This window comes from Artemia franciscana, chromosome 12 (assembly GCF_032884065.1).
Source record: "Artemia franciscana chromosome 12, ASM3288406v1, whole genome shotgun sequence".
In the NCBI taxonomy this organism is placed as follows: Eukaryota; Metazoa; Arthropoda; class Branchiopoda; order Anostraca; family Artemiidae; genus Artemia; species Artemia franciscana.
Genome location: NC_088874.1, coordinates 12,231,121 through 12,258,328, shown reverse-complemented (window position 1 = coordinate 12,258,328; position 27,208 = coordinate 12,231,121). Strand labels below are relative to the sequence as shown.

Here is a 27,208-nt window from a genome sequence, read left to right as displayed (position 1 = left end):
TGATGAGGTCCAACCATAGAAAAAAAAGAGTTCTAAAGGAATTTCTAATGGAAAAAAGTTTGATTACCTCCACTGTTAAAACTTTTGAGATTTTGCGTTATTGTTCACAATAAAACTGAATCGACAATAGAATAATCGTTATTGGGAAATAGAACTGGATGCATATCCGACATTGAATTCATACGTGTAATTGGCATCATTCTATGAGCTTGGCCAGAGTCAACTCAACTCCACATGAGAAATCTGGGGAAGGTAAACAAGAAGGTGTGTGAAATTAATCAACGCGTACTATGGAAATATACTATGTTTTCTATATCCGAACTTGAGCATTCTAGACTTATTAGAGTGATTTATAGGGAATTAAATTATATCTTGAAATTAAGGTCATTGTTTAAGCTTGTCTATAAAACTTCATTATTACATCTTCAAGCCCAAGCAAAGCGAGTGGAATTTTCGAGGCCCAAAGGCCAGAGCTACCTTTTGAATGAAAAAAGGCTATTTGAGAGGGCTATCAAAAAGCTAACTTAAATAATTGAGTCCATAATCCAGTACGTATTTTTCTTCTTATTTTTTTTTACGCGTTTCACCTTATTGAACACTGAATTTCACTCTATTTCAATGATGAAATTGCTCACCCTCAGTAATAAATTTGACAGCCCCAACTGTTAGATCCACACAGGTTGGCGAACTCAGCAAACAGGAAGATATAGAATAAAAGCGTGGCTTCATTAAGGGGAGTTTAATGATGAGAGCTTCAGCGGGGATACTCAGTAATGAAAATTCTTCAAGGAAGCTCAGTACGGTTGGCCATTTGGAATGCTTCCACTGCTCATACCTCCCCACATCCTGAAATAATTTGTACGCAAAACTGTTAATTTGGCAACATATTTCAAATCCTAAGAAATAGCATTACTTTTTTTTAGCTGTGCACCGAAAGCAATTAGAAAAAAGTAAAGTATATATGGCGGCCGTACAGCTTAGCGTCTTGATTCAATTTGCATGATATACCCAGGTAAGTTATTTCTAAAAGTTTCCGATACGTTAAATAAGAAATACAGCTACATCACCAACTCTTATCACTTTCAAATCTTAGCTTTTGATTCTAGTCCTTCAATTTTACAAGTGAACGAAAATCAAACATTTTTTTTTTGCCTCCTCAGCTCCCTTGCTCGAGGGCATTCCGTGTTCTAATTTTCACTATCAATTGTAAGATTGGAATTAATTCAAAAATTGTTGCCTTATTTCTTTTAATGCTACGCTCTGACAAGAGTTCATCCACGACAGCCAGCGAGGTGTTATATTTGAAACAGAATTCGAGTCATATTTTATTTTGCATCACAAAGTTGGCTTAAGTTATTGTAATATCATTCATGAAAAGATATTTTTCCCTAGATAGCCTAAAAGTGCACAAATAATGGCTTAAAGGTGCAAGTTATAGAATTAATAATGTAGTAGCAGGGTTTCAAAAGTTTTTAAATAGTAGTCTCTATACAGACTACTATTATAATAATAGAGACTAAAAATATAATACAAAGCAAGTAAGAAAACCCATATAGGGATCAAGCATTCAAAGACACTATTCTTCTTCATAAATTAAATAAAAAGTCTAATCAGCACAGATATATCGGTCAGAATTAAAATTGCAAAAAATCGAGGATACAGTGCCACGGCATATCTCTAAAGCTTAGACTCTCTTAAAGTACAGGTTACTAAAATTTCCTGAAAAGAAACCTAGATTGAACAGATATTCCTTTTTTTCCCACTTCAAATAAAATAAAAAACTGAGAATGCAAAAATGTAAGAAGAAAATACCCGGTGGAAAAAAAAAAGACATGAAAGTTTGAAGTGAGACTACCTCATCATTTGAATAATCAAAACTTAATAGCTATACAATTTGAGAGTAAAAAAGCACCTGTGAGAGCATATCCAAGCCTTCTTTTTCTTTTGGATCTGTAGCGTAGGTAGCAAGATCATATAGAAGCGATTGGGTCGGGGGAGTTGTAATATCCAAAAACTTTTTGAACCAGTCAAAGACTGTAGCAGGAGGTAGATTTTCATAACAAACCCATTCTTTCCTTGGGCCTGAAATAAAAAAAAAAAAAAAAAAAAAAGAAGTATAAAGTAAAGCCAAGAATCCAAGAACAAACATGTAATATCACTATAGATAAAACAAAAGGCTGTACAAAGGCACTGACTTAACAACCCGATTGAATTACTACTAGTTGACTCTGTAATCTCATACAGAATCAACCCAGCTCTAGATGGGTTCATGGAGAAAAATGAGGAATACATACAGGAAAGGTATGCAAAATCGAGGATAGTTGTCCCCCCCCAACACCCCACTTGTCTCCTTGGCTCAAGGGCCAAGACATGAAGATCAGCTCCATCGGGACTGTAAAGCCCAAATGCGTATCTTTTCTTTTTTTAGAGATTAAAATAATTGGCTTCCTTAAGCTCTTGAGACTAAACACATCTATTGGGTCTTGATTCATAAAATAAGGTTAATAAAACAACTAGAGGTTATGTTTCAAGTCATACATAACCACATTCATAATAGTTTGATGTGTAAAGCATGGCCATCAATTGGAGAAGACTCGAATCCAATCCCCTGGTGGATTTCATTAAAAGACGATCTTTTTTAGTATTTCAGTAAAAATTAAAATAATAACAATCTAATACTGAAGCACAAATTAGGTATACCACAAACGCTGATATTACAAAAAACATTTTTTTCTTTTTTTAATTGATGTATAAGCCACAACAAAGTAAAGGTGTTTATTTATAAGCCACAGTCTCCATGCCATTTTACTATAATAACTGAATACACATATTCGCTCTACATTTTATCTCAGTTGCTCCTTTCTCGTTTTGCTGATCGTTTTTTTTTTTTTTTTATGTCCATCAGTAGTTCATGGACTGCCTGCTCATGGAATTAATCTTCTCATAGCTTTGTTTATTGGAAACGGCCAGGCATCTTCTTAGCATACAAAAAAAAAACAATCTTGATTTTTATTTCTTTTTCCTCAATAACACAAAATCCCAGGTTTGCCTCATTTCTATTTCTAGATTCGTCTTGTCACGACAGCAAATTCAAATTTTTTTGGTTGTTCCATGTCTACATAAAATACAAGGATTTTGCCTTAGATAAGAGAGCATTAATTCGAGAAAAAACACAGAAACAGAATTATTTTGTGGAAAATAATGCTAATTACAACAAATGCAACGAAAATGTAAATATTTTGAATGCTGAAGATCTATACACTCCCCTCCCAAATTGAAAAAAAAAAAACATTAGCCGTGCCAGCAAGCACCAGACAAGACCCCATATAAAAAAATAACGTAAAAATAAGTTACCCAAATCAGACAATAACAAGTTCTGTTTTTGTAAAAAAAAATAAAAATAATAAAACAAAAATAAAAATTATCCTTAACAAGCCAGCCCGACTATTTACAACACTAGAAAGCCCTTGCCCCACTTACCTAGGCTTTGTGGTAACAACATTACAATTAATAAAATAACATAATGGAATAAAGCCGAAGTACAAGCATTAATTAGGAAATATTACCAGCAATAGTCAACATTTCCTTCTGTATCATCAAACGGTGAGTCTGTTCAAGACTTGGGATAGGATTTAGCTTCTGAATTACCTTCGATACCATTTCATCTGCATTTTCTGAAAGTATCCCAAGATGATCACCAGGCTCGAACGAGACAGGGTTATTCAAGCACAAATCTTGCCAAGATAATCTGATTTGAACCGTGCATGGACTAGAATACATAATACAAGATATGTATATGCATGTATTGAATCAAACACAAAAGCTGCAAGGCCCATGGCTAAGAAAGCGCGAGCCGAAAATTTAGGAAATCCAAATGTGCTTTTGCAACATGGTTATATTACTTCAGTGGTTGCAGCAGCAGCTGCAACCAAGTAAAGAGTGAACCAATCTCCTCAGTAACTGAGAATGAAAGAAAAGTCTTTTGAACAGGATTGTCAAATCCAAAAAGAGATTCCTATTTGCATCTGGTCAAAAATGGTAACTATTATCCCATTTAGACACAATAGTAAAAATAATTACAAAAACTAATTGAGGAATTTCAATAAGAATGCGAAAGCCTTCGCAAACAAAAGCAGATCGAAACAAAAACTAAACCCTTAAAATCATCATGGTTCAAAGCCTTTGAACCTGGATTTCACCCTCATCCGCCTTCCCTTCACCCTTTTGAAAACACGGTACAATAAATATACTCTAGCCGAGATGGTGTTGATGAGTCTGCTTTATTTTATTTTTCTCCTACGACAGCAGGCCGCCAGACTGTTATAGTTAGATGTTTACAGGGCTTAATGAAAGCTAATACTTGCACCTACGTGCTATTTTTACAAACGGCACAAGAGTTAAGTCCCCAATGGCACCAAAAATGACATTTTTTGTTGCATTTCTGTATACGTCACAGATATCTACTCACTGCAAACAAAGCCATAAGTTTAGAAGCTCGAAACCCTTCAAAAACAGCGGCAGATCAAGATAAAATTGCACCCTCCGAATAAACAAGTTCGAAAATTCGTAACTAGAGGTTTTAATCCCCACCCTGTGAACAGATGAAAATCATACTGTAGCCAGGATGGCAATTATGCATAGTTTTGTCTCAAACTTCTTTTTCTTTTTTTTCTTTTTTTTTACCCTTTAGTAACAGAAATTTGTATTGAAATTCATAAACGTAGAAGTTCTCCGTGTAAACACAGATATTCGTCTTTTTTTAACATTCGTCTTTATAGCAAGAGAGTAAAGTGGCAAATAATTTTTAATCTTACTGGTCATGGAGTAAGAATTTAGTGCAGGCAGTATCAAATGCAAGAGACAGAAAAAAGATCCAACATCAGAAAAAATAAGAACAGACAACATCATAAAGACGATTTAACCGAAGGTGTTACATCAAAGGAAGATAAATAATGACAATCTCCCTGAAAAATTGACGCTATTAACAACAAATAGGGAGAAATCATAGAGAGGGATTGCTTGTTTATAAACCAAATATATCAACGAATCAACATTTTACAAACATAATGCTTCAAGCGAAGATTATGCTTAGATCACATCTTTAGGCTTATTATCGGACCTATTATATAGGCTTACAAGGGATCTTGAGTGGCCCATAACTTAGCATTAAAATTTAGCTACCAAATTAAACTCATCCAGTGGCGTCACTTGCTGACCCCCCCCCCCCCCCTACGCATGATTATGCTTCCCCTCCCCTTATATTGATTTTTTTTTGGTATTTCCATTAAAAAATAGTCTTATTGCCCGAAACCCTAAAATGGTCCGAAACCCCTATTATTAAAATGGCCCAAAACCTCTAGAGTTTGAAATATATATCCTCCCAAATGTAATTTCCTTGAACTGACACAACTAACTACGTCTCAGCTACTCCTAATGGAGCCTTTGAGTTGGTAAAATGCAACTTTTCTAGTAGATCTAATAAACGACATTAAAGATATGGGAGGAGGAAGTGGCTGGCTAGAAATTTGATGATCTTTTTTGGCTTGATTGATTCTTAGGCTTATTTTGGCTTATTATATAGGGCCACGTCCAGGTTTTGTTCGGGAGGGGGGTTTACAAAAAAAAAACGGATCAAACATTTTTTATATGCATATTTGTTGGGATTTAAGTAGGACAAAATTTGGGGGGAGGGGTTTCAAACCCCCTAAATCTCCCCTGGATACGGCCTTGTGCAGAGGTTTGACTTTTCGCCAAGTTGTTTAAGAACAACTGCTCAAATACAAGAGCCGTGTGCTAACTAAAGAAGTTAGCCCAAGTTTTTGGTAAAATGGGGTGAAAATATATGTCCTACTTCTTGCCTCTTTCTCCTACTTCTGTCCTACTTCTTGCCTAAGATCTCAATTTTTTCAATACTTCTAGAAAGCCCTTCGGTCAATTCTCTCTTAATCAGTGATTGAAGTATGGGAATTTAAGCTAAGAGCATAATCAAGCATCCTCGTAGAAATTTATTTTGCAAAGTGGGCAAAAATTTTGGATAGGAGTGGGGGGAAGGGATTAAACGACACAGTAAGAAGCAGCTGAGCCGTGTAAACAATATAGTGATTTGTGGGAAAGCTCGATAAATGTTTGAAATTCCAAAGTGAGGAGGAGGGACCGAGGCACCACTAACGCTATATGTCCAATATGTATTTCTATTTTGGAGAGCGGGGATGGGAGAATAAAAGAAGATAAAAGAAAGGAGGCCAATTGCATGATAAACACAGGAATAGTAGGAAGCTCGCAAGAACCCAGTAATTTCCAGGGAGAAGGGCCAAGGCACCACCATAAAAGCCTCCATATATTTCTATTACAATGAATAGGAATTAAAAAAAAAACGGGATTTCAAAATATTCAGCTCAAATATAACAAGTATAAATTCGAATAGAAACATGTTTCAGCTATATATGCAGAGATCGGTGACAGGCGCCTCATTTTGGACACAGTTCTGTGATTAGAGATATTTGCATATACACGGGGCCAAAACTGACTTTTACCCACAAATCTTGTTTGAGGCGGATTTGTTTTTACTCGATCCACGTGTGTCTCTCTGACATTTCGCCTGCTTTAGACTCTAGTTATTTTTTTAAATATATCCCATCCCAATGAACGTAAACGTGTACGCCAGTTTAATATTCCTTGACAAAACTTACAATTGTTCCTAAATGTTAGGTGAAAGAGAGAGAGAGAGAAAGAGAAAGAGAGAGAGAGAGAGAGAGAGAGAGAGAGAGAGAGAGAGAGAGAGAGAGAGAGAGAGAGAGAGAGAGAGAGAGAGAGAGAGAGAGAGAGAGAGAGAGAGAGAGAGATGAGAGAGAGAGAGAGACAGAGAGAGAGATGAATAATAGAGAAGGACTTACCCAGCCTCTCTGCTACCAGCAATTACTTCATTATATGTCACCTTAAGAGGTAAAACTTCTCTCCCAAGAGATTTGGAAAAATCTAGAAAATTATGCATCTCTTAAATAGACACTCGCCGGGGAAAATATCTGATTTTTTGATACTCCAAGTCATTTGAACTAGCTTGACCAGAAAGCGGGGTATACAGTATTTCCCTTCAAATGGCGTTAAAACTTTATGTTACTTAAAATTGTTTGCCTTTCGTGGTAACCAAATCCACCGTTCCAGTTCGTGGTGACAGAATCAAAGTAAAAAGCGACCCGCGACAGTAGCAATCGAAGCCCCAAAAATTAAGATTTTAACAACAAAATAGATATTTAAAGAATCTGCCTTTTATGGAAATTCTGAATACATAAAACTTGTTGAGTTTCAAGGTGACTGAGATAAACATTAAATTAAAAGTAAATTTCAAAGAAGAGAAAAAAAGGACCTTACGAAAGTGGTCCAATCTTCCTTTTTTTTTTTTTTTTGGTCTCTAGATGGAACCAACTAATCTTTTTTTTTGTGTGTGTTATAGAAACAACCGCATCGTAGCAAACATCCAATTCCTCCCATTTTCTGCCATAAAACAACACTTTTTACCTAACTGGTTTCCAAATTCTATCGAGCGGACGATTTTTAGATAACCAATCGATGTAGAACTGTCGAGTTGCTAATTAATATTTTATTTATCTGATTTAGATTGCCTTCCGAATTCTCCTAAAAATTCATTGGCTCAAAACCACCGCTTCCGTTAGACCAATGTTTTGATACAATATCCTGTTTGGCTGTTTTCGTCTGTTGCTTTGGGAATTGGTACTTCTGTCTCGAGAAACAAAAAAAGGAACAAACTAAAGTTCTTTTTAACGTGCATATTTGATCTTCACTGGAAGACGTACAAGGTGACTTGCTGAAGAAGAAGAGAAAGTTTTAAAAAACTACCGCCAGGCAATTTATTGTCAAAAAAAAACAATAAAACAAGGTATGTTGGTTTTCAATTGATTAATCTCATACGAGACAAATAGAACTTTGAACTACTAGAACTTGAAGTTGTTCTGATGAGTTTCTTCAAACTAGTATTTAATAGCCATTCTATATTTCGACAAAAATCTCCTAGTCTGAAAAGCTTCTAATTTGAATAAAATTACAATATTGTACCTGTGAACCATTTAAACAGAAAATGCCGCAGAGTTTTAATAGTCGTGCACTTGGGCCATGAAACTTTTGTGGCACCTTTTGGCTTGAAGTGAGGCTATTTCAAAATCCATTTGAAGTAGTTGTGGCCAGTTACTTGGATAAAATCCAGCTTCGAGTTTTTACCAGCTTTTGCCCAAGGAAGAGTTTTCTAATGTCAAAGCTTTGCATCAGGGTACCTTCCAATCTTTGGAAGAACATATGTGTGAACACATAATTTCAAGGATGAAATACATAAAGAACAATTTGAGAACTAATTTGTCAGACGATAATCTCAGGTCGCTGCTAACGTTGGGAACGTCAAACCTAAAGCCAGAAATATCTACTCTTTTGGCATCCAGGAAACTGTTTCACCATTTCCACAAATATAGATGTCCATGTAGAGTGTATCAATGTATTATTAAACAATATTAAATATGATGTTAAGTAATATTAATATTATAAATAGAATAATATAAAATTAAAACAACATCTAGGTTTTGAATCTTTCTAATTTGAACCTCTAGTGTGTAGTTGGCCCAAAACTGCTGTTTGACAGACAATGTGGCCCACCGACAAAAACATTTGTAGACTCTTGCTCAAACAGAGTGATTAGAAATTTCTGCCACAATTCTTCCTTGTTTATCTTCCCAAATTCTGGCTTTCAGAAAATAATATTGCTCTAATGTTAAACTTTCTTCCATCGAGGAGAAATAAAGAATCATTGAATAAAAAGAAAGACCAAGAAAGTTGGGGAACATATAAATATCACCTTTCGAAATATTTTTTCCATCTACTTAGTGAAGAACTGCTACAATTCAGATATAATAAAGACGGAGACAGGACTCTGCCTATTCTATATTTTCTTCTTGGAATTTACAAATAATTCAAAAACTTCGTATGAAACAGCTAGCCTAATAGAATAAAAGGACAATATGCAACTTACACTCTGTGAAGTGAGGTCCTTCAGAAGCATCTGCAGAAACCAATTTCATATTTGATTGAACAGGTTCTTGGACAGATTCTGTGCCAATAGTAACCACAGCTTTTGTCGGTAGCTTTATGTGGAATGCTTCACAAGCAGCCTAAAAGGACAATGCGTGGTCTAAATGGACCCATATTTTTCTTAACTTTCTATTTCTACCCAACTTCATTCTTTATAGTTAGGCAATTCTTGATTAATCACACAAGAGTCGATCACTGTTAGAACCTTTTAGAGAAACGCTATACACAAATCTCTTTATGCTTGTGAGCATATGTAAAATACCTTATAGGGAATAGAATAAAACACTTAAAACGCACATTTGAAAAAAAAGCGACAAAGAACCCATTTTTTTAGACATAAAGCGAAGATAATACAATACGTAAGAAGGGTCAGAAGGACGTGGCTTCCCGCCAAAAAGGAGGAAGAAAGAAGGAGTTTAAGCTGTTGTATTAATAAATATAGTAGACAAATATTAGTGGTTTTTTCTTGATAACCTAAATAAGATTCCTGTTTATCCCCTGGTCAAAATGTAAAACTTTTACAAGTTTTATTTAAACAACTTATAGCAATTGTATGTATATCAGCCAATTGTAATTGTCCATTGAATTGTTTTGCATATTTTTTTTTATAGTTTTTGTAGTTCAATTTTATTGCTTATTAGCCAGTTTTAAACAACTATTGTATTTATTTATACAGATTTATTCAAAATCTATTTGTTACGCACACACATTCCCAGAGACCCTAAATATTATACTTTGGCGTAACCCGATTATATATAATATCTGCTGATATACTCTGAATCGGCTATCCTGTATCATTAAAAGACGTCCCCGAAAACTTCCCGGCCACACCCTCCGCCGCCCCAAAGTTACGATATGACGAAACGTCCTTATCTGCGAGCCAGTACCATCCTGGAGACGAGATCGGCAAGAACAAACGACAAATATTTTCTTAAAATTCAAAGAAGATCCTGAGCCATGGAGAGGCTTCCGTAGGCATGGTTAGAGATGGGACAGATACCGGCTGAAGCTCACTAACGAAGCTGCATCCGACAGATCAAAGTGGTCATCAGATGTAATTAAGTCTATTGGTGCTGGCCAGGACAGTTCTTCGTCTGGTTTCTGCCGAAAGTAAAAAGTACCCCGATTATAGCCCACGCAAACAAATAAGAAAAATCATAAATGATAACTAACCAAATTTGACCAATTGAAATTACTGAAGAGATTTATTTCTTCATGCCATTCATTCGCTTAATGATGAAAAGCAAGAAAACAAAACTCCAGCGGGAAGCGATTCAATGCCTGTACGTAATGTCCGATTAAAAAAAAACCTTTCCTAAGCTATATGATTAAATTAAAAAAAAGCAAAAAAAAACCACACACTAAAAGGTCATATGTACATAGCAAATATACGCAAGGAGTCTTGCCTGAAAGGTGTCATTTGCCCACTTTTTAAATGTCTTTTCTTGTCCACTCATTTCGTCTCCACATTCCAAGCGATGAATACGTTCAGCACCCAATGAACCCAACAGAGCATCTAAAGCTTTTCCAAAGGCGCAATAATCCTTGTATACCGTCGATCCCAGTGCAAAGCAAGAGAATCTGTAAAAAAAAAAAAAAAACTAGTAAAAAAGAAACAAGAAAAATTGACAACTATAAAAATAATAAAATACTTTTCAAAGACTACAGTAATATAAAAAAAAAACAATGCAGCGATCAACCAAGTAAAAATTTTAGGAAAAAGAAAAGATAAAATATCAACTACAAAAAAAAAAAAACACTTAGGCCGAAGACCGCAACAATTTGAAAGAAAAAACAATATAAAGATCAGCTTAACCAAATATTCTAATTTGTCTTTCTTTTTTCTACGGAATGAATCGCCTTGTCATATAGCATTTGATCTATAGCTAAGATTTTTCTTCTTTTGCCTGAAACATTAGAAGAAGATAGTGGCGAAAAATTTTATTCATGAAAAAAACTTTAATTCGGAATTTTCTATAATCAAATTTAGAGAACAGAGCTGATGAATTGAGCTGGATAGGACTACTACATATTTGCTTTTTTTTTCTTTTCTTTTGCAGATTTGTAAAATCTCCCTCCCTAAGATAAAAATTACAATGCACACGTTTTCGATAATATAGTTTAGATCCAAAACGGAAGATTTTTCCATTGCCCCAACAGTGATGTTATCTACCTTCATAGGCCATTTTTGTTGATGATTTTGGTGAGTTTATGATTTCATTTTCTGTGTTTGGGCCGGAAATTGGTGAATGGCATCAAAATCGCTTCTTTTCTAGTAGTGATATTAAAAGATGTTCCAACGGCAGCAAAATCAGTTTTTGAACTAATACAGATATTATTTTGTTTCAAACACAATCAATATTAGTTGCAGATTTGGTGAATGTGTATTGCATCATTTTTCTTTTTTATGTGTGTGTACAAACATTTTTTTTTACGAGATACGAATTGAAAATTTTGAGTGGTTGACAATATTTTTGTTGCATTATACAAACAGAAAAAACGGGCTTCTAAATCTGCTCCAAAATGACCAAGACCAAACTTGTTGCAAAAGCAAGCTGAAGGGAAAAAAAGATCTCCCATCCCACCTTTTCTACAAAAACGAAATTCATATTGCGCCATTACGAAAAACAATCACGCAAGGAATTTTAACTCGTACAAGATCCAGAGTAAGCCCGTGACAAAACCCCAACCCTCGCACTGTCCAAAAAAACTTTTTATGAGAAATATAGCCACGTTGCATCTTGTTCGAAGCTGAATCTTGCAATGCTTTTCAATTTATGTTGCTGGAGGACCGAAGTAGGAAATTGGCCTCTCTGACACCACCTATGCCCCTCTTCTCACCATCAACTTTACAGTAGAAAGTTGTAATAAAAAGGACAAAAACAATATGAAAAAAAATCTTAGACACCAAAAAGTGTATTTTAAGCTCTACTTTTTGCCTAGTTTCAGAATGATGACTCCGCCAGTCTTTGCATATTCTCCCATAGGCTTGACAACCCCTTTCTCATTTCCAGAAATACCAGATCGCATTCTACTCGAAAGCCATTATTCTACTTTATCAAGATCTTAAAGCAAGTATGAAAGTGAAATAATAGAAAACACTATCTCGTTAGAAGATTCTGGCTCATGACCCCCCCCCCCCCAAAAAAAAAAAAAATAGTGCAAAGATTTCCATTTTAACCCCCCTCCCCTCCTCCCAGAAATAGGTTCCTATGTATGTGCATGTTCCAGGCGTATTGGTCAGTTGTTCGTCTTCTTGAAGAAGACAAAGGAATTAAAAGACCCAGCAAAAAGAGATTGAGAGAATCAGAAATAATTCAAGTCAGAGAGCTATGGAGTAATAAATAAGTCGTCACCTGCTAATATTAAAAAAAAAAAAAACGAAAGAAAAAAAAAAACGAGACTAGGAGATACTAACCGTACGTTAATTAGCCAATCACTTGATTTGACTATCTGTGCAGGATCCTCAAATCTCTGACTTGGGAGCTTAACTAAAGGGCCACGCATATTTCTTTCTCCTTCCTGAGCCTGGATTCTGGCGGCAAGTCGAGCTGGCTTATCCCTAAGAAGAAATAAAAATCATCAGATTTTAAACATTAAAGAAAACAAAACAAAAATCGTTATAAAAATGTACTACTTAAAGACTTACTTAATGCAAAGAAAGGAAAATTTAAGACAGAGTGAACGAAATAAATGCAACATATTACTTTAGGATACTGGGAAGCAAAACAATAACCCTGTAGAAACGAGGCACATTTTTTTCTGAACTAAAGAAAGAAGAAAAAAAGAACTATTATTCTATTCCTGAGATTATACGACAGCTAAAAATTTATAGACTGAACAACTTATAAAAATCAGTAAACTTTATGATCTGTAACTTAACTTGTAACTTATTCTGTAAGTCTGTAAACTTAATCTAATATTTAGGCATTTTTGCTAGATCACTGTCCTTTTCTTTTATCTATATAAAGAAATATTATACATTTGGAACAGAGAGAGAGGGCACCTTGGTATACCCCCTCCTGCCTTTATGTGGTTGTCCATATCATTTTTAGACATCTTTTGGAAGACGTCATTATAATCAGTACGGTAACCTTCTCGAGTCTTGATAATTTCTTAATTGGCTCTATTACAAACTGTATAACATAAAAAGGGAACAACATTTCTGCCCAAGATCACAACCACAGTCCACCAAATAAAGTCAAGTACATTGCCAGTTCTGCGGTAGTGGGGCCTCAGTAATGCAGACGTTAGAAATTAAATCTAATAATATTGTATTAATGTAGACAATGTAGACAATGTATTAATGTAGACAATGTGGCGTCTACAAATGTAGACGCCACTACGAGAATCAAATCTTGGAACTCCATCTTGGCAACATCATAATCTTTCATGCACATAACCTAGAATGCAATAGCGATACTAATAAACTACATGTGCTGCAATGTAACAGAAAAGAGACCACGGTGTTTTGAAAAAAGCATAAAATAAGACATCGAATGGTACTACTTTCTTTTTATGATCATGTTTCCCTTTTGGAGTAGCCATCCACTAAACTGACATCGTTATTGCAGGGAACATTGTAAAAACAAGAGACGTCCTACACAAAAGTTTTGTACTTTTGCTAATTATCAGAACGACATCCAAAAGATATCTAATAACGGTAAAACAATGCATAGTCCAACTGCCATTACAAATAATGAATGAAAGTGTAACTAAGCCTCAATATGTTAGCCACAAGTCCCTTCTTGTGCACAGCTCAGCATATATATATATATATATATATATATATATATATATATATATATATATATATATATATATATATATATATATATATATATATATATATATATATATATATATATATATATATATATATATATATATATATATATATATATATATATATATATATATATACATATATGCTTTGCTTTTAAGGAGTAAGATCTTTCAAAGAGTAGTTTTTCGAGTTATTACACAATAATTCAGACTTAAGGCAGTGTTTACTTTCTATTACACGGTTTAGCCTAACAATAATGCAATTTTCAAACTTTTGAAATTCCAAAGAAACAACCTTTTATTGCTTTTTATTGATGACACTGTAGCAATATCGGCTTTTCAAATAAGTACAAAAATCTATAATCTAGTAGAAATCAAGCATAGACAAGTTGAAGAAAAGAGAAAATTTATTTTTCAGGATTGTGTGACATGCAGGTATGCGCTTACACTGCCATTTAGCTTCGCAGACCGCGGTGCAAGCGCTATAGGACCGCCTGTACTCTGCTTAGACTTGAATATCCCCAGGAGCCCAGGACCTACACTAACTCCACGAGAAGCATGTAATGCAGTATAGCCATTTGGAATGAAAACTCTATCATCTCTTCTCTCTCTGTTAAGTGCCATCCATCCTCATGGGACGTCTTGGGGCCAATCCTTCCAAAATCTGACAAACTAGAGTTCGATATGCTCTAAGACTACATCATGTCAATAACAATAAACAACCTAAAGAAAAGGCGTCAACCTTGACAGTCCAAAACGTACCAAAACCAAGATAGCCAATAGCTTGGATTTACAAGTTAGGTCCTGGGATCACAGTCAATTTTACCATTAACATTAATAAATAATCAATACACTCACCTCGGGTTTGAAAGCTTTTGAGAATACATGTGCCAATTGTTTGGCAAAACCAAGGGATTTGCCAGTTTCAGTAGCATAGAGAATCATTGCTTTTGTTCTGTTGGCATAAGCTTTCATAAACATCCTTTGAGCAAACAAAGCTGCCCTAAAAAAGAAAAAAAATATTAAAAAAAAAATATATCTGTATAAGAGAAAAGTAAGAAACAGAAAGAAATAGTTCACATACTAGTACGTACATTAACTGATTTATATTCCACGACTATAATTTACAAAAACTTCAAAAGACAGTATTGTATATACCAACAAGCAATAGGCTGTCTATATATTTACTTCAATTAATAATATGATTTGTGAACGAGTAGGAGAAAATACCCATTTATGTTCCTTTCCAACAAAACGGCATTTTATCTAGATGGTAGCCGTGAGAGAAAGGATGGGGGTCAACAAGAGAAATAAATTTTAAATAACAATCACAAAATAATACCAATAAACGTTTATTTCATTTTTTGGAGATGGGATAGTTTTGGACCTCTCAGTTTTATTCACAGACTGCAGTCCTGTTAAGGGCACAGATGATTACTCAACCAAACTGAGAAAAACCGCGTACATTTTTCACAAAATATTCACTCTAGAAAATTATTTGATCAAATTAACACTGACATGCAAAGCAAAGAAATATGAACTGCTATTCTTCCGCAGACAACCCTTCACCCCTAAAAAGTGAAATAATATAGATGGGCTAAATATAACCCTACCTAGTTAAATGGATTTTCTATGAGGGGGAGGGGCGTGAAAACAATAAGTAGGCACAAAAGATAACATGGTAAACAGCTGCATCCTTAACAAAAAGCATGTCGGTAAGGCTATGTGTAGTAGATAGCCCAAATCCAAGAAATATGGAAAATAAGCAACAGAAAATTTTTAAAAAGGAATTGAAGAAGAACAGGGCGAACAATTACATTATAAAAGAATTCTATTATTATATTTCAACAATTTTGTAGTGGATGTCAACAAAACACACCCACAAAGCAAAGTTCCTGTTTATTAAGCAAACAAAATTCGAAAATAAATAAATCGTCGGAAAGAAACTGAGCAAATTATATAAAAGACTTTTCGCTTTATATCTGACGATTTGTTGATCTCAAATCATTAAAGCTGACAAAAACCTCATGGAACATTTTTAAAGAGTTATAAAGACAGACAATGAAGTAGTTAAAAAATCAGGCAAATTTGTTACATCTCTCTCTCTCTCTCTCTCTCTCTCTTTTGATTAACAATGAGGGTTACAGAGGAAAATAGAAATTAAAAAAGTAAAACAGCAAGATACTTTTGCTGAACTTAGTTAAGTATGGGAAAGTGAAAAGACCGGAATGAAGCTAAAATTTGTGGTATTTAAAATGGCTATAAAGAATGTTAAGCTTAAAACTTGAACATTAGCACTGAAGAAAGAACACGAGGACAAAATGTGTTTAGTAAACAAAGTTTAGCCACAATATTCATTATTAGCGCAAAGAACACGAGCCAGATCAGCATATGTGACTAGTGTCATAAAAGAGCAGCTTCGATGACTTGGACATGCCTTAAGACAAAATACAGTTCACAATTATAAAATATACTTACTAAATAGCCTGCAAATGGGAAAGATACAGTCAAACTCAACATATTGCGCCGGGCTGATATTAAAAGAAAGAAAGAATCTTTGGGGATTTTGTATTTTCGGGACTTTCGTCTCAAATGTCATAATGCTAAGGTGAATTCGTAGCAGAAGGCTTCGAGCACTCATTCTTCGAAAATGGTTTTCAACATATCAAAGTTTAAAAATGAAAATACAAATCTAAATAAATACTAGTTGCTTAGGACAGTAAACGCAGTGATGTATACTCGTAGGTCAGAGTTTCATATATATCAATTTTCCAGACAAGGCTTAGTTGAAAGTTTAATCAAACAAACTAAAAATCTTAAACTGTAACCTCCCAGTTTCACCACTATATGTCTAAGCTACGTTTTTTTTCCTTTTTTTGTTATTGAAGAATATTATTTATATTCTTGTCAAAGAGATTATATTTTTGTTTGATTAATATCTATTCACTACAGATTATCTATTCTGATATACTATAGTACAGATATACTACAGATATACTATAGTCAATATCTATTCACTACAGACCAACACTTTATACATATAGATCGAAAATAGAATTAGAAAAAGGTAAACTGACCTTGCCATGTGCCTAAATCTCTTCAAGTAATCAATTTCTCTCTTTTCTAAGGTTCCTCTAAAATGTTTTCCAAAGTTATATGTCTTCCATGGCTGATCCTGGAACACAAGATGAATGTGATTTGGACAATAGGGATGCAATTAAAAGCTACTTTTAGATGTTTGTAGGGATCATAAAAAAGAAAAAACATAGTAAAAATTATACTCACAAAGTGAACGGTATCAACATTCTAGGGGGTACTTTCGAGCTTACTAGGGAAGAAAGAAAGAGGGCCAGGATTGGCCAGGCATTATGAGCCTTAAAAGAAGCAAAATTATGTCAATTTACTCACTTATGTGATAAATTTTAGAAAGCTTAGGTTTATATGAGACCAATTGGTCATGCTTCAAAAATTGGTGAAGGAAGGTGGTTGACATAAGAATACCCCGGTTCCTATAGTTTAATCGCTTTTGTTATAAGTCCCACGCAAAAAATTGGAGTCCTATTCATCAGGAGAAAAAATATTTCATTTATATATATATATATATATATATATATATATATATATATATATATATATATATATATATATATATATATATATATATATATATATATATATATATATATATATATATATATATATATATATATATAATATATATATATATATATATATATATATATATATATATATATATATATATATATATATATATATATATATATATATATATATATATATATATATATATATATATATATGTATATATATATATATATATATATATATATATATATATATATATATATATATATATATATATATATATATATAATAATAAAAATAAACAGCTTATATCCAATCCCCAGTCAAGGGGTATGTGCCCCCCTTCCTCCCTCCTATCGCATTGTCATAACTTTTCGTATGTCTAGATTGTATTCATATTTATATGTTAAAAAACCTTTGCAAATTAATAAGATAATTTGAGTTTCTATTAGGTTAGTATTGTAGTCTATTTCTGAAGTTCTAGATCGTTTCTATTTTATGATGATAGATCTTTGTCTATACAGTGCTTCTTTATTAAGAATAAACCTAGGAAGGAGCGATGTGCAACAGATAAGACATACACTGATAGTCTGTGTAGGCTTTGTTGCAAGTTTCAATCCCCACTACACAGCTAAGTTCAGCAGATTTTAACCAAACATTGTCTCCTTTGATGTGAATTCACTCAGTTTATGGTTGCCCAACACCCACTCTGACGGTTCGAAACTCTTTGCTAACCTAAAAATTACTGAGCTTCTATAAATTTTCATAAAGAGTTGTAAATTTGCTCAAAACAAATACAACGACATACAAAATAAATACGGGATTGGTGATAATTAAATTATGGCTTATAATTAGATTAGATAATTGATTAGAAATCTGAGATAATTAGATTAGAAAGGCACAAGGGGCCATTTGGGTATGATGTGTCTCAGGACTCCCCTTCATCTTTCTTCGCAGGAAAAAAACCCCTAAAATCCAGAGCTTTCACACTGAAAATGCACATTTTTTATTCTAACCTTTACCTCATTCCCTCCTTATATAGCCGTTTGATTGACCAATTTTCTACACATACCTGATAGTCGTACAAGGGTTTGATCCAGTAGAATAAAACCTCTTGGTGGTAAACTGGAGTTGTAAATGATCCAGGCGGGTTGACCCAAACCCAATCTGTGGGACATCCACCTCTCTCTTCATGCTCGCTCTTGAAATGTTCAATAAAAGTCTCGCAAGCTGTCTGATGGTCGACTATGGTGATTTTTGCTTCCTAATAGCAAAGGTCTGATTAAATATTACAACAAAACGTTTACTGTTTCAAATTCAATAGCTTAGTAATTAAAATTCAATAGCTTAGTAATTAAATTCAATAGCTTAGTAATTTAAATTCAATAGCTTAGTAATTTCATCCCATTATTCCTTGTACTGACAAAACTCAATTCCTCAAGGAATCTCTCTTCGAGCCCAATGAATTGTATCATTCACCCCAGTACCTCCAAGACACAATTAAGGTACAACTCGCACACCGAACAGTCAGTTTGGCTCAAAAATTACAAGTATCTTCACATAAAGAAAAGAAAATTATACACAATTAATTTTTACGCTTCCCTAGCCTGCGAAAAATTAAAAATCAGGAGCTGCAAGCAAGCTTTTTGTTTTCTAGAAAAGATACAAACATATCCACAGGAAAATTATTTTTAACTTTCAACCACTTATTGTAGCTAATACGGCGGGATAGCATAAATTAATCTTAATTAGTTAGATAAAACGACTGGTATGACGCAGGCAAATATGGAAACTAACAACAAGAAGACAAAATAAAGGATAAGTTGCTGTTTTCTACACACTAGTTCTAAACTGTTTGAGATGGTTAAACACCTTAGAATACAAAAAAATTCTGCGGTTCAATTCAGAACAGTGTACCCACATTTTATTAAGTTATACAGGCGAGCCTTGAATTCTGTGTGATGGCAAAACTTGTCACGCTTCGACTAAAGTCTTGATGACTAGTTTAGTCAATTTTTCATATTGATTTGCGCAGAGCAATTTGTTTTGAGAAAGCTTGACCAGATTCTCAAGAACAATGTTTCCACGATGTGGTTTAGGAAGCGTTGTGCAGATACACTGTTATACACCATAAAAATTATAGGAAACTTCGACCTCCCTATTTTCATTAAATGCGAGTTTTATTCAAAATCATCAACCACTTTAACAAGGGCTGAACTCAAGTCACACTCAGGCATTTCCATTCAAGACAGCTTTCTACCTGGGAGCATTACAGAAACTACCTTGGTGACAACGATGGATTACTTCCTAAACTTACACCATAAGGACTAATTTTTCATTGGGCGTGTTTTGATTTTAATGGTTGTGATTGGTCTTTCAGACCAGCCAGATTGAAAATTGCCTTTTGGTAGATACCGCTATAACTATATTTTAGATAATCATAGTCCCTCCAGAAAGGGACTGAACACACAAAGGACATAGTTAGAAATTCAGCTCTCACTTCTAAACTGGATTTGGTTGAGATCTACCGAACCCTTTTGAAAGATATCTTGACCTCAGGCTTCGAATAAGGCCCTGATCACAAAATGGTAGAACTGGAACATTAACTCTTACTCCCCGGCAAGGTTTGTGAATATTAGTCGACTCCTTCGGGTAAATGACCGATTCAGATGAAGTTAGGGACCCTTCACACGAACTAATATTGAACCAACTCAGATCTTCCAGAAAAAACAACCACAATACTTACTCTTACTTTCACCCATGTGCGACTGAAATTTAACCAACCATTCTAGTAAATATCAACGTGACAAGAATTTAGGGAATACCTCTCCCAACCATATCAAAATGGTTACGGACCGCCAAAAAGCAGAATTAGGGCACATAATCTTATTTTCGACCAAGGTTGGCCAAGATCCTATAACTTCCCATGAGATAAACTGATGACAAGGAATTAGAAAGCAATCCCTTTTCTTTCCCCAGATCGGGCAAGGGCCAAAAATCAGCTATTATATTAGCCTTTACTCTATTACCTTTCTTTAAGAGTCCCTTCTAGCAAATCCACTGATCAGAAGAATTTAGCTATTCGTTCCTCATATTAGCCGAATCAGCAACAAACTAACAAGAGTCGCAGCATGGGCGCTTGCTCTTATTTAAAACCAGTTTGGCTGAGATCCAACCATTCTTTAGATTAGATACTTTCTTAAGTTGCGTCTGTCACCGCAACCATGATATCAAAGTACGACCAACTTGGGTTGGGACAGTTGTGGTTTGCTCCTTGCTAATAAAATGGGTGTACATTTTGTGATGCTCTTGCCGGACAAGATTTTGTAATTTCCATCTCTTGTCGTTACCGAGTCAGAAACCACTGATGGCAACAACAAAATAAAAGCTCCGGTGCTGCTTCAAAATAAAATTTTGATTGGTCAAACATAGGCATCACAAATGTGACATCAATTTCAAGCTAAGTATGAGAGTGAATTGACTAAAGAGCATAAAATGTCATTGATAATTGCCAAGAGAAAAGCAGAGAAACTTACCCGAAAACTGTGCGCTACAGCGACAACCAGCTCGCTGACGGCCAAGTCTCGCCAATTACTCTCGTTTGTTTCTGTGTTCAGGCCCATGATACCAGCCATCACCTAGATATTGCAAAAACTATTAGCAAACCACAAGAAATAACATTTACTATCTAGATTCTATAAGACTAATCCTATCTAGATTCCACATAGATACTATGAACTCGTTCCAAAGACCACTGTCCCTTCTAACTGAACAATAACAGCTTTTACCGTGAAACGACATTATATGCAAACAGAAAATAGGGGGAAAAATAATACTTTTGTGCAGAACTGTTTTAGTGGTTATTTCGGCCAAGAGAAACCGAAAATATGACTCTTACTTTTCCTTTTTTTTTTTTTTTTTTTTTTTTTTTTTTTTTTTTTTTTTTTTTTTTTTTTTTTTTTTTTTTTTTTTTTTTTTTTTTTTTTACCGTGACAGCTTTTACCGTGAAACGACATTATATGCAAACAGAAAATAGGGGGGAAAATAATACTTTTGTGCAGAACTGTTTTAGTGGTTATTTCGGCCAAGAGAAACGTAAAGTATGACTCTTACTTTTCTCTCTTTTTTTTTTTTTTTTTTTTTTTTTTTTTTTTTTTTTTTTTTTTTTTTTTTGCTTATACAAATATATTTGTTTTTTTTTACTACCTTACACCACCAATTAAGCTTACTTAACTAAAAGTCATATTTTTATTTTTTCTTTTCTTTTCTAACACTTGTTGACACAATGAGACTGTTTCAGCAGCCTAACCCCATAAATATGTAACATCAAAGAATAAAACGTACAAAGTAACATACTAATATAAAGAGTATAATTCACAAAGATAGGGATGTAAAATTATCCTGATCTTGAGTAGCAGAATTTTACTACCCAAGAGATCAGATTTTATACTATAAATCAGTTTATTATTATCCGTAAGCACATCCAAGTTGCACGACAAACTAACGAACAAATATAAGTTGAAATGGTAATAAGTCCTTTTAAAAGACAGTGAAAACAGATATAAAAAATCTGGATATTTCGACCACAAACACCAGTGGTCGTCATTCAGCAGAAAAACTAAGGCCTTAAAATTAAAACAAACGTACTTATACAGAACAAAATAAATACTTTCGGGTCAGAAACAGTTTTCGGGTTGTTCACTAGATTTGTCAGAGAGAGTTCATTCAGTCTTGAGTGGCAAATTTTCTTCTTTAAAATTGCCAACATGCAAGTTGAATTTCTAATGAAGGTGGCACAAACTTCTTTTTTTTCCAATTGCAAGAGAAATGTTGTTGAATTTAAAGTTATATACTTGACTGTATACGACCACTGGTGGTCGACCATTGATGTAGGAGGTCAAAATATCCCGATTTGTTATATGTGTTTTCACTGTCTAATAAAAAGACTTAACCCTATTTGAACTTTTATTTGTTCGTCATTGAAAGGCAGTGTGGTCTTAAAAAACAAAAACAATACCTAATATAAGGTATTACGTCCAAAAAGACGAAGTAACAGGAACGCAGAACTCGGCGGGTAGAGGGGCTTATAATCTTGTGGTTGCAGGTTGTCGTATAGGGAGGGAGGGGGATAAAAAAACGTATCGAATATCAAGGTGTTTAAAAAAATATTAATTTGGTCACTTGAATCCCCCAGGAAGCGATAAATCGAATTTCTAACCCAAAATATTTGATTTACTTACAGGTGCGAGATTGAATCTATGTTTATCTCCTAGATCACGTGATCCTATTTCTGAATCCGAGTACCAGCCACTGAAGGGTATCGCACTGAATTCTAAACCACCACAGTCTAATTTCAAGCATGACACTCCCGGGAGGGCAAACCACTTGTAGCCAAGATCGGTGAATTTTTCATATCTGAAATAAAGAGAACGTTGAAAAGAATGCCATACAAAAATTCAAATTAATACGTTTTAAGCTTTAAAATTCGAGAGTGTAAAGTGAAACAAAATCATCAAAACTGGCCATACACAATGCATCGCAAAATAACAATAGAATTCTTTATTACATTTCTTCAATGTCATCATAAATTTTAACAAATAAGCAAAATGCATTTTCAAAAATCTCTAATAAATTACTCACTGTATCTCAAATTGGGAAACCTTAAAGTTGGATAAATTTACCACCTAAGAAAAAAAAGCTTGAGAAAAAAGTCATTCGAATCTCAATAATGTATAAATTTAAAAAAAAAATCTAGAGTTACTTATGAGAAATCAAGAGCCCAACCAAACTAAACTTGTGTTGTTTGTTATTGATCATCACAACAAGATATTTCATGGCATACTTTTCTTTGATTGACGAAGCAGAAAGAAATTCTGAAAGTTAAAACACGATAAAATACAAGAGATAAAATACGGTAACAATACTGAATCTAGAAGATCTAGCGGTAGACCTAGACAATTAAAAACAAGAGCTAAAGACTTCTGAAGATCAAAAGCACGGAGAGAAATTACTCTACTAGAACTTGCAGGGTGGAAAGATTTTATCGTATGTGCTCTTCAACTGTCACACGCCCATTACCTTCTGGCGAATCTAAACATTTAAGCACCTCTCTTCGTTGTAACGGTTTTCCAAAAGATTCTGGGAATGTCGCCAATAGAAGCGTTAAAGTTCCGTTTTTATATTCAAATTGAATATAAATAAACTAAAACGTCAAGTCGACTAATCTATGAGAATCTACAAAATCCAAAAAGTGAAGGAGTTTAAAATACTTTGTAAACATCAGTAAAAAAGCTCCGCACCTCCTAGTAACAGAAAGGGATTTTGTTAAGCCCTATTATTTTTTTTTTATATTGTATTTTTTTTCATAGTTAGAATCGAAGTACTTCTACATTACATGAAGTAAATTAAAACGTAAATACGATCCTTCTGGAATAGGTACATCGAAAACGAATTAACTTGTCTGTCTGGACCACAAAACACTATATGAAATGGTCAGGAATCATCAAAAGCCTTTTCGGACACAGCTGACATATTGTAATGCAATAAATTAAATATGTATTCAAATCAATGAATATATAGAAAATGGCTTTAATGTTTTATAGTCGGACGAAAAAAAAATGCACGGGTCAAATGTTCTATGTGATCACACATCTGATCACGTTTCTGATTACACATACATCACAAATACAAGATTTCATATATTTATATATATATATATATATATATATATATATATATATATATATATATATATATTATAAGGAATTCATAGAAAGGAAAATTAATTCAAAAAAGAATTCAAGGTTAAGATAGTTATTTTTTATATATTGATATATTTATATAATTTTAACAACAATTTAGAACAAAAATAAATATGATGAACCCAAAACCAAACGTTTGACGTGGGGTGAATACCCTACGTCATTAAAGTTCACTATAATAAGAAAGAAAGAAAGAAAAAAGAATACAAAATAAAAAATAAGAAAAAATATAAAATAATAATAATGCAAAGGGGGCAGCAACCACACACCATGTGATACTGTAGGATTACACTCAAAAACCAACTAGAAATCAAAACTGAATTTAACTAGAACCAAATCTCCTCCAAAAGCAACAAAACTAATATACATACTGATTTAAGAAATTTTCTTTCAATTTTCCTTTAAAATGAAGCATCTTCTTCATTTCATTGTCCAAATTATTCCATAAAAATAAAATTTGATACTTTCAGTTATATTACCTTTCAGTTAAAAAGACTTGGGCTGTACTGCGTACCATTTATTTTATTCACACAGAATAGATTAGGGGCATTGTTTTTTTTCTATTATTATTTTTATTTATTTTATTCGTTATTTTTATTTGCTAAAACAATTATTTTAAATTTATATATATAAATTCAATATGTTAAAAGTTCTCCTCGAGTCGACCCAGCTCTAAACGGGTATATGAAGAAATCTAGGGAAGGAAAGCAGGAAGGGTGTCCCCCACTCCCCATTGCAATTCCTGGCTGAAAGGCCACGAAACAGAGATCAGCACCGCCCGTTTGGACCTTAAGGGTCTAGTGCCGTCATACTTCATACTAAAAACAATTGCTCCTTTGGGCACAATTAGAACTGAACCAAACACACTAAAATTGGGCACAATTTCGCACGTACTAAAATTAGATTCGATTAGTCAAGTCTTAATTATCCTGGATCAATTTGATTTCTAATTAATTAAATAAAAAAAACAAGTTTTTTTTTACTGAAAGTAAGGAGCAATATTAAAACCTAAAAGGTACAGAAATAATTACGTAATGAAGGGGTTCGCCCTCTCGTCAATACCCCGCTCTCTACGCTAGAGTTCGAATTTTGTTCCAATTCTTTAAGAATAACCCTTGAATCAAAAAAGCCGTTTAATTAGAATAAATTGCTCTTTTGAAAGTACTAAGAAAACTTTAGCGCAAGGAGCAAGGCACTGACGAGGGAGCAAACCCCTCATATAGGTAATAATTTCTGGTCGTTTTAAGTTTTAATGTTGCACCTTACTTTCAGTTAAAAAAAAAAAAAAAAACATTTTTTTTTCTTGATGTCAAAAAAAAATTCCACATTTTTGCAGATGGAAGCTTGAAACCTCTATAATACGGTTGTCTGATACATTGAATCTTATGGTGTGATTTTCATTAAGATTATATGACTTTTAGGGGGTATTTCCTCCTTTTTTCGGAAATAAAGCAAATCTTCTCAGGCTCGTAACTTTTGGTGAGTAGGACTAAACTTGATGAAACTTGTATATTTAAAATCAACATAAAAATCTGATTCTTTTTGTGTATCTATTGGTATCAAAATCCCTTTTTTAGTTTCAATTACTATTGAGCCGGGTCGTTCCTTACTTACAGTTCGTTACACCGAACTGTTTGATAAAATTGGATACAACTAATCCGAAATAAAATGTCGAATACTGAACTCTAGCGACAATCTTATTACAAATTAAATTACTGGAAAGATCTGTATCCCTGTAAGGCTTTTAAATTCAAGCCATAATAGGACTATTGGCTTGTAGGAGTCCTATTACAGCGATGTAAAATTGCTAAATATTCAGTTTTGCCCTGTTTCCCATTTCTTTTCGTCCAGTTTAAATCTTATGAAGGTTAGAAGGCAACGAGTATAACGATCTTTTTACTTACTTGGGGTGACGAAGCGGTACTTGAAGAACCAAATCTTCTGGAATATCGAAAAAATGCGCTTCTCCGTCACCAGCCTGAACTATGAGGGGTAATATATCTTGTCTCGTCCCTTTTCCAGCCCAACCAAGCTTTTGAGCAGCCTAAAAATAAAAAACGAATTATTAAGACTAAATAATTATAAAAGCAAAATATGACAAAGCACAAACTTTTTTCAGAAAACTTAACAAAATAGATGAATTTACAGAGAGGAAAGCTCGAGGTTGCAAAAAAAGTGACTTGTACAGAATTGCGAACGAACGGGATTGCCAAGAAGCAAAGGAATAGTTCAATATATAGCAATACTAAAAAACTTCGATTCTACGCCTCTGTTTAGCAGCATTTTTTTTTCTAAATTGGCATTTATGATGTTATCAGTGAATCGACAGCGCTTATTAATACTCTCCTAGCCTATATCTCCACCCCCCCCCAACAAAATCCAATAATAATTATAGTCGGCAAGCACTGCTAATCTACAGTCAGCTTAGTAGATTGCACGTGTTTAGTCTTTTTAATCAAAGCAGATAGCAATTTTTTGACGTGGGGTGAATACCCTACGTCATTAAAGTTCACTATAATAAGAAAGAAAGAAAGAAAAAAGAATACAAAAAAAAAATAAGAAAAAATATAAAATAATAATAATGCAAAGGGGGCAGCAACCACACACCAAGTGATACTGTAGGATTACACTCAAAAACCAACTAGAAATCAAAACTGAATTTAACTAGAACCAAATCTCCTCCAAAAGCAACAAAAAAGTTATTTTTTGTCTTTAGAGTTTTAATCTTCCTTGGTAGCAAGACACAAAAATTAGTTTAGAGTGAATTCAGAGATACAAAAATTATATTATAAAATAATTTTAATATTTTTGTTTTAATCTGAAGAGCTGAAGTTACCAACTTCTGCTAGAGAATTGTATTCCATTCAATAGCATTGCAAAAACTACTATAAATCTTTTTTTACTGATAATATCTGGCAGTTAATAATTCAATAATCATATCTGCTATAATAAACTAACAATATAGC

At 33.7% G+C, this 27,208-nt stretch overlaps 2 protein-coding genes across 2 annotated transcripts in view; both read right to left on the bottom strand.

The window, feature by feature from the left end:
• Window positions 1–600: 600 nt before the first annotated feature.
• LOC136033697 (nitric oxide synthase-like protein) lies at window positions 601–12,671 on the bottom strand. Its single transcript, XM_065714547.1, has 7 exons — window positions 12,509–12,671; window positions 10,497–10,671; window positions 9,032–9,170; window positions 6,894–6,975; window positions 3,567–3,769; window positions 1,913–2,082; window positions 601–846 (listed from the first exon to the last, which is right to left on the bottom strand). Exons 1-7 carry the CDS (start codon window positions 12,595–12,597, stop codon window positions 616–618), a joined length of 1,089 nt encoding a protein of 362 aa, XP_065570619.1. The 5' UTR covers window positions 12,598–12,671; the 3' UTR covers window positions 601–615.
• Window positions 12,672–13,367: 696 nt separating this feature from the next.
• The window catches only part of LOC136033438 (nitric oxide synthase-like), a 41,076-nt gene continuing 27,235 nt past the window's right edge, over window positions 13,368–27,208 (bottom strand). Inside the window, exons 7-13 of the mRNA XM_065714187.1 lie at window positions 26,147–26,286; window positions 22,722–22,896; window positions 21,018–21,119; window positions 18,554–18,745; window positions 16,953–17,050; window positions 14,734–14,878; window positions 13,368–13,493 (exon numbers count right to left, since the gene is read on the bottom strand). Coding sequence (XP_065570259.1) covers window positions 13,368–13,493; window positions 14,734–14,878; window positions 16,953–17,050; window positions 18,554–18,745; window positions 21,018–21,119; window positions 22,722–22,896; window positions 26,147–26,286 — 978 coding nt within the window. The remainder of the gene's footprint in view (window positions 13,494–14,733; window positions 14,879–16,952; window positions 17,051–18,553; window positions 18,746–21,017; window positions 21,120–22,721; window positions 22,897–26,146; window positions 26,287–27,208) is intronic.